Here is a 17192-nt window from a genome sequence, read left to right as displayed (position 1 = left end):
CACTTTAACATGCCTACTTAAGTATGCATTGCATCTTGATCATGCATCTTTATCATGATAGGATATTCTCCTTCACCTTTCCCAAAGCAGGCTCAGCATGCTTGTTCCTTCACTTACCTATCTAAAGTATTTGAGTTTCCCTCTCTCCTCTTCTACATTCTTTTGCTCCCTTTCACTAGCACCAACATCCCAAACAAGACATGTTTTAACTTGATAATACTCCTCTTCTGGTCAAGTGTATGTTGTTTAAAGAGGTTTCACCATCATTTATCACACCTACATATACCTTGTTTAAGTGTGTGTGTGTATACTATTTCCACATACACAAAATACAAAAATAATTGTTTAATTTTAGTTTTAAAAAAAGCAGTGTGGATTGTGCTTCTGGTATGGGACCAATCATTATTAACAACTTTTCCAATTTTTTCAGAACATTCTTTTTTTTGTTGATAAAGTAGTTAAGTCTTTTTAAGTTGCCTTTTGCATCATGGTTAGTAACTTAAACAGATCTTTACTTGGGAAATATTTAGATTATTTTATTATCTAGCCTTTGACTATATGAGGAAAACAGAATTGTTAAATCTGTTTACTTGACTTTATATTGACTTTACATTTCTGTTCACCTCTGTACTTTAGGATTGTACTCCATTTCAATAAATATCATTTTGTAGGATCAGATGCACATAGGCGTTGTGCCTTGGTGTTCCTCTCCTAAAAGTGTCCTCCTTTGGTCTCACTGTGTGTGAATGCCTAGAGTCCTGTATAATTAATTTATCATGTGACTGTGTATGTTAGATCTAGCTACCACATATGAAAGAAAATGTGCCATTTGACTCTCTGAGCTTAGCTTACCTCATTTAATATGCTTTGTTATAGTTCTATCTATTTCCCTGCAAATGACATAATATTATTGTTTCTAATGGCTGTGTAACATTCCGTTGTGTCTAGGCACTGTGGTTTTTGAATCCACTTATTTATTGTAGGGCATGTGGGCTGTTTTCATAGCATGGCTATTGTGAATAGTGCAGCAGTGAACATGGATGTGCAAGTCTGACTTAGTTACTCTTTATGTAAATTGAGTTTTGGGCCACTGGGTGCCATTTGTTGGCAAGAATCATAGATCCATTTCTGATCTACTTGAGTCATGTTTTCTAGGGCATTTAAATGAATGGTTTTCTATGTGTGTGATTAAGCCGGGGACAACTGAAGGGACAGCTGTTTTTACAGTGACATTGATGAACCACAGTCAGTGTTGGCTTTATAGATTTTGCCTAAGAAGTTAACCAGGGTTAGACAAATATTTGTGATGCAGATTATTGTGATGATTTGAACTAGCAGCCCCTGCCCACAGGGGTATGATATTAATGATACTAATTGCTGTCAGGTTTTGAGCAATATATTTAAAATTTAGAATTGCTGATTTTAAAAGCCACTTACTTCCGTTTGCTGTCTCTCTTCACTACCACTGATGTGGCAGAATAAAGAGCTTTCCTGTGGGTGGTGGCACTTGTGCTTCTTCGAAAGTCAGATGGGAGCCTGAAGGGGCCCCAGGGACAGCAGACCCAAGGTTTGGGTGCTTATCAGTCACAGTGTATCCCTGGGGGAGATAATCTCCACCTCATTACATTGTCTTTCCAGTGTTCCTTTCATTATCTTCGGATTAGCAGTACTGTGGAATTCATTGTCCAGACTAGACATTTGAGAATGAAAGAGGACACTATTAATAATTAAGAATATGCACATGGTAAAGCAGATCATGGATTGAATACACACAGAACACACATACAGACATGTGTGCACACACACGTATGTATGTATGTATGTGTGTGTGTGTATGCCTGGGAAAGTTCCTTGGAGCTGATGGATGGCATAGGATGTAGGCTCTGACTCAGAATCACAGAAGGAGCCCTTGGCTCAGGTGAGGCTCTGTATCAGTGCTTGGAAGTCATACCCCAAATAACACACACTGTTCATTTGAACCTTTCCTCTTTAGAGATTACAGTTAGAAGCCCACTACCAGATAGGTGCAAGGCTGAGGATTTGGGTGTTTATCATAGTGAGCACATTATTTTTTGTATATAATCTGTCACTGTTATATAATATTTCCTCCTCCTCCTTCTCCTTCTTCTCCTCTTCCTTCTCCTCATGCTCCTCCTCCTTCTACACCTCCTTCTCCTGTCTCTTCTTTTTTTTTTTTTTGTCAGTTGTGGGGCATGACATTGGGCCCTAGGTACTGTCCCTGAGCTCTTTTGCTCAAGGCTAGATAGAGCTTTACCACTTTGAGCCACAATGCCACTTCCCATAGTAACTTATTCTAATGTTTCATAAATGCCTAATGAATCTGGTTATTCATTTTTTTAGTGAACATGTAATCAATTTAGTGCCCATTATTTTTGGCACCTAGAACCCATGTCTTTCACAGAGTTGGAGTACTTTACCTGTTGTACCCTAGGAACCATTGAATCCATTCAAGGGATCAGTGAATGCCTGAAATTCACACACTTAAATCTTGTAAGCACATATATGTTCATGAGTATATTTAGTTTTGAGGCAATCACATACACTTTGTATAAGACAGGGTTCTGTAGCTCAGCTTTCTTTATATTAACAAATGTGTACAGGTCCTAAAAAGTTACTGAACTGAAGCCACTTAAAGCTGGATTCTAATCAGAGACTTGTAATATTATCTCTACACATTTTATGCCTCCTGCTTACATTTATCCAAAGTTAAAAAAAACACAACTGGATAGTGAGGGATATAAAACCACAAGGGCAATTTTTTTTTTCACAAGGCGAGTATTGGAACAAGAAGACCATAAATACAGCGATCAGTTCAACAATTGTCTTAATCATTTCTAAGGGAAATAACAAAAGTAGTCATAGTAATTTGCACGGGTTAAGGGGACAGGGACTGTTAGCCCTTTCAGCACATAGGTCATCTTTCTCTCCCTCTCTCTCCGTCTCCCTCCTCCCCCCACCCCATGTATAAACAGGGTTGTTTTGGGTTGTTTTTTTTTTTTTGCTTGTTTTCTAATATGCATACTATTAATGTAAGTTGTGTTATCAACCTAACTTGCTGATCAGGAAATGAGTTTGGAAGACTAACTTAAGTGACATCCCTAAGTCACTTAGCTAGTACTATTTAGGACTGAACCTCTGAAGTCTGATCCCAGAATTGATGCATTTATCCTTTAAGATTTTCATGAAGTATTCAATTATTTACTCAGTTTGAAAGGTGTCCTTGCCTCTGAGTGAAATATTATCATGTCATGTAAAAAAATCTAGGACAGCCTCTCAATTTATCTTTGTAATGTGTGTATATATCTTTTTAATGTTTCTTAGTAAGGAAATTAATTTTGCTACAAGTTAACATAGATCCTGAAATTTTGAGAACAAAATCTAGTGCTCTCAGAAAGCAGAGTTAGAAGAAGCTATCTTCTTTGGGATACTGATTTATAAAGTTTATTAAAATACATGACCTATTTGCCTGATAATAAAATACAAAAACGGTATAATAAATGACAAATCTAAAATGATCTTACAGTTTTTACTACTTTCCCTTAAAAAAAAATTCCCCGGATTTAAAAAGAGAGAAAATAGGATGGATTTGTAAGAAATTCCCTAGGGTGACCATGAGCAATTTCATATGTCAATATGGACCTGCTTGGCTTAGAAAAGGAGAAATAGTTACATCTCCTAGACCTAAAGTGAGGTCGAAATTAAGTAGTATATATAAAAATGACACTACATGTGTGTGTTTATTACCCATATAAGTCTTTCTATTTTTATCAGTTAATTTGCTGGGAAATTAGGCTAATATAATTAATTCTGGAGTACTTTGTGTTTTGTGACTAGATTAACTGTAGCTCTAAGATAGCTACTCAGAAACCTAGAGAATACTCATTTGTTTTGTTCTCTTTTAACATTTGTATGAGGAATTAATGAGTAGAACATTCTTAGGTAATCTTCATTTTTGCAAATAGAGCTGTTTATACCTTCGAAAGTTTATTACCAATCTCAAAGTAGCACTTGCCATCGTGGGAGACATAGATTAAGGGGAATGAGAATTGAACAGAGAAAAAGAAAAAGCAAGGATATAAGCTCCTTAAGACTCTTCAAGGGGAAGAGAAATTGATGCAAACACTATTTATCTAGAGTATAGCATGCTGTGCACTGCATGAAGCATTAGGGAGTTGGGAGTTCAGAAGTTGGAATTAAGTTGCAGAATGGCCAGTGTTTAATGCTTCTTGCTGTTTTAAGTGTCTGTGAGGTCCAGTGTGAGACAGCAAAGTGGAACAGAGTGGTGTGCAAGAAGAAAACAAGTGTTTTGGAAGGCACAGCATTTGTTTCTTCATCGAAACAGATTAGCCATTTGAAACAGTGATGACATTCTTCTGACCCAGTGGTGCGGTCCTTCAAAGAGGAGGGCCTGTTGTATTTGCACGCATCCCAAACTCACGATGCCCGCTTGTAAGTTTAAGCAGCACTGCCATTAAGTACTAAGCACAATTTGCGCTGTGGATAAGTTGAGTATATAGAAGACTCAGATGTCAAAAGCAAGAAGCCAGCCTCTACTGGGCTAGACAAGCAATATGGGAGGAAGTAGATGCTTTGAGACTCAGGATTTCCCTGAGGAATTTGCCATCCTTGGCTTTGGAGAGCACTCTGCTCTCAACTGCTCCTAGCAGGTGGTCTGACAACCATGGTACCTGCTCAGGGAAGGACTGGCTTGCTCAGTTCATGGCTGATATTGGAGATTGCATTGAGCAGTATTTTTGATGAGGGCTAGTGACATAAACAGCAGATCCAATTAGTGCTATCTTACTGCAAATGTGAATGTGCTTCTATAACTTATTTTTATTAAAAATCATTTGTTAACATCTATGCATTGTTTTGAATATAAAAATGTAGAAAAATCAATGTTTGTTAAAAACCAAATGGCTCCTCAATTATGTGGATCAACTAGAATAGTATGTTAAAATAACTTTTCAGTCATAAAGTGGTTTGGACACTTTTATGGCTTATTTACTCAATGAATACTTACTGAGCACTTGTATAGGTTATAGACTCGGTTTTTGGTGCCAGAAAGATAGCCATGAAGGAAGACAGACCTTCAGGAGAACATATCCTCATGGATTCCAATGTAGCTAGAGACCTGTGTGGATTAACTTTAGGATGTAAAATGGACAATTGAAATGTAAAATTTGATTTTGTTTTCTGACATAACTCTTCTCTCCTTCAAGCAAAGTGAAATGAGCCATAAGGAAAAGTTACATTTTTACTGTAAAGAAATCATATTCTAGGATAGTAGAGGAAAGTAGTTTTGTGATTATTCTTTTGATTGGTGTGATATTTTTTATTTGAGGGGTTTTCTTTGGGATAGTACTCAGGACCTTGTGCTTGCTAGGCAAGTCTCTGCCCTTTTAGCTATGCTCTCACTCATTTTCATTTTGTTATTATTTTTATTAATGATTCCCTTTTTATCCAGGCCAGCTTGGACTGCAAGTTGGAATGGCAGGTGCATACCACTGTGGCTAACTTTTTATTGGTTGCGATGGAGTCTCACTAACTTTTTGCACCAATTGGACTCAAGCCATTATCCCCTGATTTCTGCTTCCTGTGTGACTAGGATTATAGGTGTGAGCCATGGTCCTGGGGATATTTTGTAATATTTATGTTCAGAATTTGTATAATTTCACCTAGTACATATCATCCAAAGTACTGTATTATTTTCTATAATATTGTCACAGGCAGGCAATAAAAATCATATAAATGAGTAAAAAGTCAACAATAGGTTACCCACTAAGAGAAAAACAAAGAAAATAATTCATACGCTTGTTTTGGAAATGTCGTAGAATGTTGAAGGTGCATTTTAAGGCCTCGCTCCTTGGGGATATAACACATTGAGGCTTAGAATTAACAAGCATTTGTATCTCCTTACAGTCCATGTACCTGGTTCAAGATCTCCTATTGCACCATTTTCCCTTTGTGTATTTTACTTCAGCATTTTGGTCAGTTATTTATGATATCTATAATACATGCAAGGAATTTTTCTTTGGTCATGTAGCTTGAACTCAGGGCCTGGAAACTATCCCTGAACTTTTGTGCTCAAGGCTAGCACTCTATACTTGAGCCAAAGCTCCACAGATTTTCCTGCCCATGTTGACTTCCAACTTCCGTTTTCAGGTCACAAACTACGTGAGTAACTAGGATGACAGGCATGAAAATCCTTGTCTGGCAGAATTTCCCTTTTGTATTTCAAGACACATTGCTTGTATAGAACAAACCAGTGTACTAATTTCTAGCTTTTAAAATCAATTGTTCGGAAATGCACAAGAGCCCTACTATGTGTAAGCAGCGTGCTGAGGAGCAGTGGGGAGAGGCAGTGGGAACAGAGGTGAGGTGGGAAGGCACTGGGCGTCTTTTCTTCTACTAACAAGGGAGCGGACTGCACCTCGGCTCAGCTTGCTCCCCTAACACTGAATTCCTTCTCCTGCTCTAGATTCATTGGATCTCAACATTCTTCCCTCGCCTCTCTCTCTAGAAAGGACCTTCCAGAAGGGTAAAAATCAACGTTCACCAGCCCTCTGTACTGTGCACTATACGTCTAGATGACACTAAACATTACACTCTTTCATTGCTATACTGTTCATGTTTGCATATAGATTATTAGATCCATTGTGTATGTTCATTTTAAATGAAGTAAAATGAAATGAAAGATTTAGTTTGTTAGCTGGGAGCTGGTGGCTCATGGCTATAATCCCATCGACTCAGGAGCCTGAGATCTGGGAATCTTGGTTCGAAGCCAGCCTGAGCAGAAAAGTCCATAAAACTCTTATCTATAGTCTACCAACAAAATGCCAGAAGTAAACACTCAAGTGGAAAAACACTAGTGTTAAGGTGAAAAAGCCAAGGGACAGCAAAAGTTCCCGAGTTCACGCCTCAGTATTGGTACGTGTGTTTGTGTGTGCACACATGCACACACACACACTTCAGTTTGTTGCTTATACTGACCTCATTTTTACTGTTCAAGAGCCACATGTAGCTTTCAACTACTGTGTTCTACAGCACAGACTTAGACAACCCCTACCATCATAGAAGTTTCCATAAAAAGTGACTCACTCGATGAAGACAAGGACCACATAATTTAAATTAAAAATATTAAAAATTAGTTAAACATTAAGTGTGAGAAATATAGCGTGTAGGTGATAAAAGGCTAGAAACAGTGTTAGGTTTGTTTGGCAGAAACAAGGAGACTTGTGTTACTATGGATTCCAATGTTCTTGAGAATTCTTTAAGTTCTGATGATAGGCACGTATGTTTTATCAGTTGTAATAAATAGAGGTACTAGGATTCAAGACAGCTAAAACCACCACAAAAGACATATACCCCGAATGTTAACCAGTGTGGTCCAAGTGAAGAAAATGAGTTAGGCAGTTTGAGTTTACATTTCTGTTCAGAAGTCTTCAGAAAGATTATTTTAATGGGCCTGAACTACAACTTTGAAGAAACATTCTATTCTAAGGGGACATTGTAACAGTGCTGACACTCTTCATTAGCACCAAAGAAAGGAGCACTTTTACGTTTTGTTAATAGTGATGAAGGACACGATTGCCTTCAATTCTGTTGGCAAAACAACACAGAAAGTTCCCAGAGGAAATATTCTAGCATGTAGGCTGCACTTGGAAGTCTGTGTAGAGTAATGCGATTTTGCCGAGAGCAGGCGTGGGTCCTCTGTGCGGAATGTTTTCCATTGAGTAAAATGCATGGTCTTTCTTCCAGCATGTGGGGAGCAGGGTGGACTTGGGAGCAGTGCCCAGGATCTGCTCAGCTCTGCTCAGCTCTGCCAGGGGGAGCGTGGCTTTAAGAAAACTTTCCATTTCTCTGTATCTGTTCTCTCATGGGAGGGTGGAGACACTTGGACATCCCATGGAAGCTGATAGGAAGTTTATGGAGATAGTGATAGAAAGAACTAGAACCTGTATGGCATGCCCAGAACCTGTGCAGTCAGTACTGAGCTTAGACTCCCCCAGGGCCAGCGTCGGCCTACTAAAACTTTCAGTAACTTCACAACAAGCTGGGATTCTTCTACAGGCTGTGTGTGTGTGTCTGTGTGTGTGCGCGTGCGTGCATGTGTATGCGGGCGTGTGCATGTACTTGCACGCAAGCACCAGTACTGGGGCTAGGTGCTGTCCCTGAACTTTTTGCTCAAGGCTGGTACCCTACGACTCGAGCCTCAGCTCCACTTTCAGATTGTTTGGTGGCTACAGATAAGAATGTTTCTTTTTCACTGACATTTTTTTTTTGCCCAGACTGGCTTCAAATTATGGTTCTCAGATTCCAAATAATAAGGGTTACAGGGGTGAACCACTGACACCTAGTGAATGTTGTTAGTATTATTTGTCATCATTATTGTTTGGATCTAGTTTTTTTTCTTTTGGATTCAGCTCTTTCCTCTCTTATCTGTATTTCTGGCTTGGCAATGATTACCAGACTAAATTAAGTAAGGAAGAATTTATTGAGTTGTAGAATGAATATGGCCTGTGCTATTTAAACTTGGAACGTAGCTTAAAGTAACATAGAGCTCTCAAGCTTCAGGGAACTTTAGGGTGTTTTGTATCACTTCATGTGCATAAACATTTAGAACACTGTCTGGGCTAGCTGTGGAAGTGTCCTAGTCTGTAACACAGAGGAGAACAGAATTGTGTGTCCTTTTAAACACTGTTAGATTTAGGAGCATTCATTTGCCAGCAGTTATGATGCTGAATTGCAAGCCACTTGCTCCCATTGCAACACAAGTGCACATGCACTTGTGCGCACATGCGCGCACACACACATACACACATACACACATCTGACATTCTTTCTAGGCTTTTATTTAATCTGACTCCTTTCCTTAACTAGCTGCTTTACTTTGAACAATGAGGTCATTTTTCCCGAGAGATCAGGTTGCAAAAGCTCATGCTTTAACTTCCACTTAGATTGTTACCCAGGGTAAACTTTCGGTTTCTCAAGCTAGGTATAGTACCCTCTGCCTGTAATCCCAGTTGGGCAAAACTCAAAGGCTAGGCTCCAGAAAGTTTATTGAAACCCTCAGCTCAACAAATAAGCTGGGCATGGTGAAACATATCGTGGTCCCAGCTACACAGGATAAATAATTAAGAGGTTCATGATCTAAGCATAGTCCTCTGAGTAGAGAGAACCTATCCAAAAATCAAGTAAAGCAAAAAAGGGGTAGTGGCAGAGTGCTTGCCCAGCACGTACAAAGGTCTGAACTCAAACCTCAGTACCCCCCCTCAACGTGTTTCATTTATAATTGGTATAAAATTGCTTCCCTAGTATAATAACCTTGATGTTTATCTGAAAAAAAATATGTGCTTGCAAAGGTCCTTCTCCTTTCCTCACCATTTTCAGAGGTGTGTTAAGAGAATGTAGTGAATGAGTGTGCTGTGTAAGGAGAAGTGAAGAATGGAAGTTGAGAGAGACCTATCGCTAGTGGCACACAGCTGCAAGCCCCAGAGTACCGCTCAATGTCTTAAACCAATTCCTAGTTGGTAACTGAGAGTAATAATTCTTAGTTTAGGAACTGTTTCAAGAGATAATGCAAATGACATTTAAATGACTCTTATCCTTGGCATCTAACACATATTAGAGTAATCAGTTATTAAAATAACATATTACAGTTATCCATAGTTTCACCCACGTTGAGCTTTTTTTTTCCCCCAAAATATTTTCTTTTTCGTGAAACACTAGGGATTTAATTCCGAGCCTCATACTTACTTACTAAGTCACGCCTCCAGCCCCAGCCCCTGATGCCTCACTCACTTACGGGGAAGGACCCTGCTTTGTGCCAGCGTGAACTGCACTGCTACCTGCTTCCTCGTTGCGCTTTCCAGCGTTGCTAGGGATAACAGTCTTTCCCTGTAGCTTGGATAACAGGTGAACACCACTGCTTCTAGGCATGGATTGAGACGGAGTCTCTGAAACCGAGATGATCTCAGGCGAATGTTGTGTTCGGAAGTCCTGTGGTTAGACACTCCTGCCATACACTGCATGGCCCTCAGCGACCTCAGGATGACTCGTGATAAGGAACAAAATAAAGAGAGAAAGAGAACTGGCAATGAGTGTAGGACGTCTGGGGACAAGGCTCATGATGTACCGCACCTGCCTAGAAAGTCTGAGGCTGCAAGTTCAAACCCCATTGCTGGTAAAAAAGAAGTGATGAGGGAAAGGAGGGTGCCAGGCCTTGAGATCAGATAAGCGACCCCACAGGTCATCTGGGCCATGACCTTCAACCTCTCATGTATTCTATATACTGGCTTCTTAGATATACCCTGTAAATTCTATTTTAAAATGTCCTCCTCACAAAATCATGACTTCAGGCTTTACTTTGTGTGGGACCAAAAGTCAATTCCTTGGGACTATGAAAGACAGCTTAAAAATAAGTTAAAAGTAGCCAACTAGGAGCTAGGTGCTGGCGTCTCACACCTGTAGTCAGAGCTACTGAGAATGCCAAGATCTGAGGATCACAGTTAAGACAGCCCAGGCAGGAAAGTCTGTGAGTCTTTTATCTCCAATTCCAAAAATACTGAAAGTGGAGCTGTGGCTCAATTGGTGTAGCACTCTCCTTCAGCAAAAAAGCTCAGGGACACTACCCAGGCTCTGAGTTCAAGTCCCAGGACTGGCTCACAAACACATACACACTAAGTAAAGTACATTGAGATTCTCAGTGCTTTTCTAATTTTTTTTCTTCATGATTTGTTTATGCAGTGGTGATGTTGATACAGTCTATAATCCAGGGATAACAGGTTAGATCCTATTCACTCCTTGTTTACCAGAAATGCAGAAGGGCAAACTTTAGAGCATCCTGAAGTAAGAAACATTGGGGATGGAAATTTAAGATTTTGAGTTCTCTTACCTGAATAATTATTTTGAGTATTTTATATGGTTGTGTTTATATAAAAATTAAAAAGTAAACAGATTTATGCCTGATTCTTGGGTACAAATTGTATTGAGACGATGAAAGGGACAACCTTTCAATTATTTTCATTTGACTTTTCTCTGTACATTAACCAGGTATGTTTTGTTTGCTTTTAACCAAGTCAAATATGTTATCTGAATTTGTCATCATGCTAGGGTTTATGGAAGGAAAAAATTATGGTGTGTGATTACATGAATACCCAGTAAATGCTCAGTAGAGTCTGAAAGTTTCCAAAGTACTTCGAAAGATTGCATGTGTTCTTACCCATCATGGATGTGTAATGTTCCTGTGGAAGGCAAAGATTTTTGTCTAGTTCTTTAGAAAAGAATGTATTACATTTGTAAGAGATTTTGGTTTCTCCTAAATATGATGTACAAGGAACACTGATGAGATGTTTTGTAAAGTCAGCAATAAAAATACTGTTTTCTGGGCTGGGAATGTGGCTTAGTGGTAGAGTGCTTGCCTAGCATGCCCAAAGCCCTAGGTTCGATTCCTCAGTACCACATAAACAGAAATAGCCAGAAGTGGTGCTGTGGTTCATGTAGTAGAGTGCTAGCTTTGAGCAAAAGAAGCTCAAGGACAATACCCAGGCCTTGTTCAAGCAGGAGGACTGGCAAGAAAAAAAATATTGTTTTCCTTTTCCATGATGGTAATTTGTTTTCCATCTCTCTTTTGTGCCAATCATGGGGATTGAACTCAAGGCTTGGGCACTGTTCCTGAGCTTTTGTGTTTATGGCTAGATCTCTACTACTTTTACCACAGCTTCATTTCTGTCTTTTTGTTGATTTGTTGGAGCTAACAGTCTCACAGACTTTCCTGTCTGGGCTGGCTTTGAACCATGATCCTCAGATCTCAGCCTCCTGAGTAGCTAGGATTACAGATATGAGCCACTAGGTGCTCTATACGCATCTTTCTTTCTCACTCCTCTTATTTTCAATTGTTGTTTGTTTTTTTAGAGGCCTGTTGAAGTACCAGACTAATTTAGATACCCACCCTCCTGGCTGTATTTATCTCAACCAAACTGGATACCCCGAAGTTGTACTGGGGAACCTCCCACAACACTTTCCTGACTCTTTGCCCAGAGGGTTTTCCAAACCAGAAGAGCTTGTTCAGAACACATTTGTGAAGATTTGTATGGAAGAGCCCAGATTCCAAGCTAACTTTCCACAGGTCAGATTGCTGCTATATTCTATGTCTGCAAAGTCTATGGCTTCATACAATTAACCAACATCAATTTAAACATTTTTAAAGGTGTGTTTTCGTGCCTTATAGGTTGCTTCAGATGTTTTGATGTCAAGTTCCTATTTGTAATTCCATGATAGGCATTTGACAGTTCAAGACAAAAGACTTATGATTTGAGAATATACAACACTTTTGCCTAGATATATAATCTTTTATACTATGTTATTAGGGATTGCTACTAGAGAGGTACTTCTTCTCCCTTTCATTGAGGAAAGCAATTAAATAATAAAAACAGTACTAAGATTGCTACTCATATAATACATAATGTGCAAAAAAATACATTTTATTAAATGCTTAATATTATCTGCTAGGAACCATGCTGAAATTTTCTAGCCATATTTTCTTTCAATATTCACAATGATTCTTTGAAGCAAGTACTATTATCCTTAGTTTGCTGGTGAAGAAATTGAGCTCAAATGTATAACATACCTTGACAGAAGCTTCTAGGTTAGTAAGTAGAAGTTGCCTGGAAGCCTGTGCCTTAAAATTTTACCATTGTCAAATAGCCCCAAGGACTGCGCTGATTTCCATAAAGTTCTTTATCTTTCTTATGTATCCATGTATGAACCATACCATGTTTTCTGTATGCACTATATAGGCATTGATGCATGAGTCAAATTCTGGTTTGCAAGAGAAGGAGAAATGAAAGACTGGAATTAAATTATCGATGACTTTTGTATGTGTATGCTAGTCCTGGGGATTGAACTCAGGGCCAGGGTGCTATCCCTGGGCTTTTGTGCTCAAGGTTAGCATTCTACCACTTGAGCCACAGGTCTACTATGGCTTTTTGTTCATTAATTGGAGATAAGTGTCTGATGGCCTTTCCTGCCCCAACTGGCTTTGAACCACAATCCTTAGAGCTCAGCCTCCTGCACAGCTAGAATTATAGGCATGAGTCACTAGCTTCTGGTTTGTTAATGACTTTTGAAGAGGTGTGCTAATTTCCTGCTTTTAATAATAATCCTCTGGATATCTATTAGAGCTTACTCTTTTCAAAGCGTATGAGCTTCAGCTAATGCCCAATATTAATGAGGCAAGTATGGAGAGTCCCACATGATAAATTTGGGACATGATGCCGCAAGGCTTCACCAGATTGTGCCGCAGGCTTCCCCGGTGCTGCCTTCCCTTTATCTACTGCCAGGCTAAATGGCACCGCTGAGAAACATGCTCTGTCCTCAGCAAAGGAAAGCCTGAAGCTGTACAGAGAAGACTGTAAGAAGTGACCATTAAAATACAGTTTAGTTTAGCCCCTCAGAGGGACAAGGGAGACACAGGTAGTATTCACTTCCACAGAAGTAGAGCTCTCCACAGCTTACAATTGTCACGGGGTTAAATGAAGATATTTTTAGTCCATGGTATGAAAATCTGTAAATAAAAAAACAACTTCCTACAATATCCTTTTAAAACTTTTTACAAAACATTGATATGTACGCATTTCTATAGTTTGTATAGTGTATGCTATGCACATACATACATTTTAGGTGACTTAAAATACCTAGAGCAGCCTGGCACCAGGGGTTCACACCTGTAATCCTAGCTACTGAGATCTTAGGGTCCCAGTTCAAAGCCAGCCTGGGCAGGAAACTCCATGAGACTCTTATCTTCAATCATAGAGAAATAGGACTAAACCAGAAAACCAGAAGTGGTGCTGTGGCTAAAATGGTAGAGCACTAGCCTTGAGCTGAGGAGCTCCGGGACAGCTCCTAGGCCCAGAATTCAAGCCCCATGACCAACAACAAAAAAAAGCTCATCTACAAAAGCTCAGAGACAGAGCCCAGGCTTTGAGTTCAAGCTCCTGGACTGTCATACCACACAAAAAATACCTTGAGCATTTAGAGCATTATTAGTATTATTATTATTTTACTGAACTTTAGACTGGTACTCTTTTACTCTAAAGTCATCCTCAGATAAATGCGAGTTTTTTTTTTTAAGTTCTTTTTTTAAAGGAAGGTATTATGGACACATACCTTATATTTGTGTGTAAGAAGGAAGAATGGGGGCTGGGGATATAGCCTAGTGGCAAGAGTGCCTGCCTCGGATACATGAGGCCCTAGGTTCGATTCCCCAGCACCACATATACAGAAAACGGCCAGAAGCGGCGCTGTGGCTCAAGTGACAGAGTGCTAGCCTTGAGCAGGAAGAAGCCAGGGACAGTGCTCAGGCCCTGAGTCCAAGGCCCAGGACTGGCCAAAAAAAAAAAAATTTTTTTTTAAAAATTAATAAAACAAAAAAAGAAGGAAGAATGGAAACCTCCTAATTGCCAGACACGGATTGCTCATGGCTGGAATCCTAGTTATTTAGGCTTGTGATCCAAAGCCAGTGCTGGCAGAAAAGTGTGTGGGAATCTTATCTGCAATAAACTATCAAAAAGCAGAGAGTGGAGCTGTTGCCCAGGTGGTCAGGATCCAGCTTCAAGAGAAAATGCTAAGGGATGGTGCCTAGGCCCTGAGTTCAAGTCCAATATAGACACCCATACTCAAAAATACTTTGCTATTAAGGGCACTCAATGAGAGAGTAGACTTGAGTTGAGTCTCAACAATTCTCTTTTATTATATACTTTAGTTGCCATTGGATGAATTGCAGGTAGGATCTACTATCTATTATTAGTTTTTATGATTCACTATGAAAATATAAATTAAGATATTGTTATTGAAATGAGGAAAATAAGCCATCAAACAGAAAATAGAGTTTTATAGTGCTGATGTTCTTTAAAGAGTTATTACAACATGTATCCCGTAGACATGGCTTTGGATTTCTGGACCTTTGTGCCTGTACTGTGCTGAAAGACTTTACAGGTGCATCCGGAGCAACAAGCCTGTCACCATCATCTCCATCATCAGTCACCCATCTGACGTCATGGAAATTCGAATGGTCAAAGAAAATTTTACAGCCAGACCTGGCCAGGTGAGTCAATCAATATAATATCATTGTATAAAACAAGTAGATATTGCCTTGTTAGAATTGTTGAGCTTCTTCTTTTGGTCATTTAAAATGATGTTTATTGCCTTTTCAGTACATTACTCTACATTGTCCCAGTGTGTCTGCATTAGAAAACCATCCATTTACACTCACAATGGTAAGGCACTTGTTTTTTAACTTTTAAAAATCCTGAGTACAGTGAATTCTTTGTGTATGTGCTCTATTTTATTCAAAAAATGTTACATATTCTCGTAATTGTCTTAATGTTTAAGCCATATTTTGAAAATAAATATGAGTATGTGTTTAGAAGCTTTGTAACTACTCATTCCTTGCATTTTCTGATACCTTATAATTTAGGAATGCACTTATTTAAGATTCATTAGAGTTTTGTGGACCCAGAATACAGAAAATTTCTTTTTTTTAATATCAAGGTGTTGTACAGAAGGGTTACAGTTGCATCCGTAAGGTAATGAGGATAATTCTTGTCGAACATTGTTAGCTCCTCCCTCCTTTTTTCTCCCACTTTCCCTCCCTCCCAATTATTTCCCCAAGTTGTAAAGTTCATTTCCAACATATTGCCTCATGAGTCTTTGCTGTTGCTTTGATTCAGCCTTTGTCCTTTGTCTCACCGTTTTGTTGCTCCTTTTCCCTCTCCAATCATTTATACAAGACAGCTAATCATTTATACAAGACATAGGGTGCCAAAATCAAATAGAGTGACAACAGGGGATAAACCAAAGGGGGAAAAGACAAAGGAAAAAAAAAGAAATAACTTCACACAGTACATTAAAAACAATAGAAAAGAAAAACCTCTTGTTTCCATATCTTGGAGTTCATTTCACTTAGCATCATCTTATATGGTCGTATGTACTATTGAACTATTGTGATCCTCTGATAGGACTATCCTAGACAAACACTAATTATTACAAATGAGGGAAACCATTTCTTTGGGTCTGGCTTACTTAACTTAATATTATTTTTTCCAAGTCTTTCCATTTCTTTACGAATGGGGCAACATCATTCTTTCTGATGGAAGTGTACAATTCCATTGTGTATATGTACCACATTTTCTTTTTTTTTCTTTTTTTTTTTTTGGCCAGTCCTGGGCCTTGGACTCAGGGCCTGAGCACTGTCCCTGGCTTCTTCCCGCTCAAGGCTAGCACTCTGCCACTTGAGCCACAGCGCCACTTCTGGCCGTTTTCTGTATATGTGGTGCTGGGGAATCGAACCTAGGGCCTCATGTATCCGAGGCAGGCACTCTTGCCACTAGGCTATATCCCCAGCCCAGCACATTTTCTTGATCCATTCATCTACTGAGGGGCATCTGGGTTGGTTCCATGTCTTAGCTGTGGTGAATAATGCTACAATGAATATAGTCATGCTGGTAGCTTTAGTGTGGCCTTGTTTGTGGTCACTTGGGTAAATCTTAGGAGTGGGATTACTGGGTCATAGGGGAGCTCTATGTTTAGTCTTTTGAGGAACCTCCATACTGCTTTCCAGAGTGGTTGAACAAGTTTATACTTCTACCAACGGTGTAGTATTGTTCCCTTTTGGCCACATGCCCACCAGCAAGTAATTTTGTTATCCTTTTATGATGCATGGAAATGTAATACATACATAGTTTTCTTAGAGAAATAGGACGAAATGCAAAGAAGACACCCTGGGGTAAAGTGTATTTGTTAGAAAAATCTAGGCGGTATTTAGAAAAGGTAAGTCTAATGTCATTGGCACTGAAGCAACATATTGGGAAAGTCAAGCCAGAAGAATAGAATAGTAAAAATAATGGGGAAATTCTAGCTAAATGATGGATACCATATATGGTTATCCTATCAACATATTTACTGTTTAACATTCAAAATATTATTCAAAATTATTATTATATTCAAAATATTATATAATTATAATTATTTTTATAATTATTCTGCTATACTTTAACTATCTTTTAGTTGAACAAATGGGTTACCATTGAACAATCAGTTTATAAGTACAAGGGATCTTGATCAGTATCACCACTTTCATCATTGTTCCCAGTCCCTCCCAACCCAATTGC

General features: G+C 39.0%; 1 protein-coding gene across 4 annotated transcripts in view; it reads left to right on the top strand.

Moving 5' to 3' along the window:
• Positions 1-17192, top strand: part of Nox4 (NADPH oxidase 4) — a 146682-nt gene that overhangs the window by 64340 nt on the left and 65150 nt on the right. For all 4 annotated transcript variants that reach the window (XM_048360099.1, XM_048360097.1, XM_048360100.1 and 1 more), the window contains 3 exons: positions 11938-12151; positions 14963-15127; positions 15237-15299. In XM_048360099.1, coding sequence (XP_048216056.1) covers positions 11938-12151; positions 14963-15127; positions 15237-15299 — 442 coding nt within the window. The remainder of the gene's footprint in view (positions 1-11937; positions 12152-14962; positions 15128-15236; positions 15300-17192) is intronic.

Source organism: Perognathus longimembris, chromosome 13, assembly GCF_023159225.1.
Source record: "Perognathus longimembris pacificus isolate PPM17 chromosome 13, ASM2315922v1, whole genome shotgun sequence".
Taxonomy (NCBI): domain Eukaryota; kingdom Metazoa; phylum Chordata; class Mammalia; order Rodentia; family Heteromyidae; genus Perognathus; species Perognathus longimembris.
The sequence above is the reverse complement of the archived record's forward strand: the minus strand, read 5'-3'. Positions and strand labels throughout refer to the sequence as shown.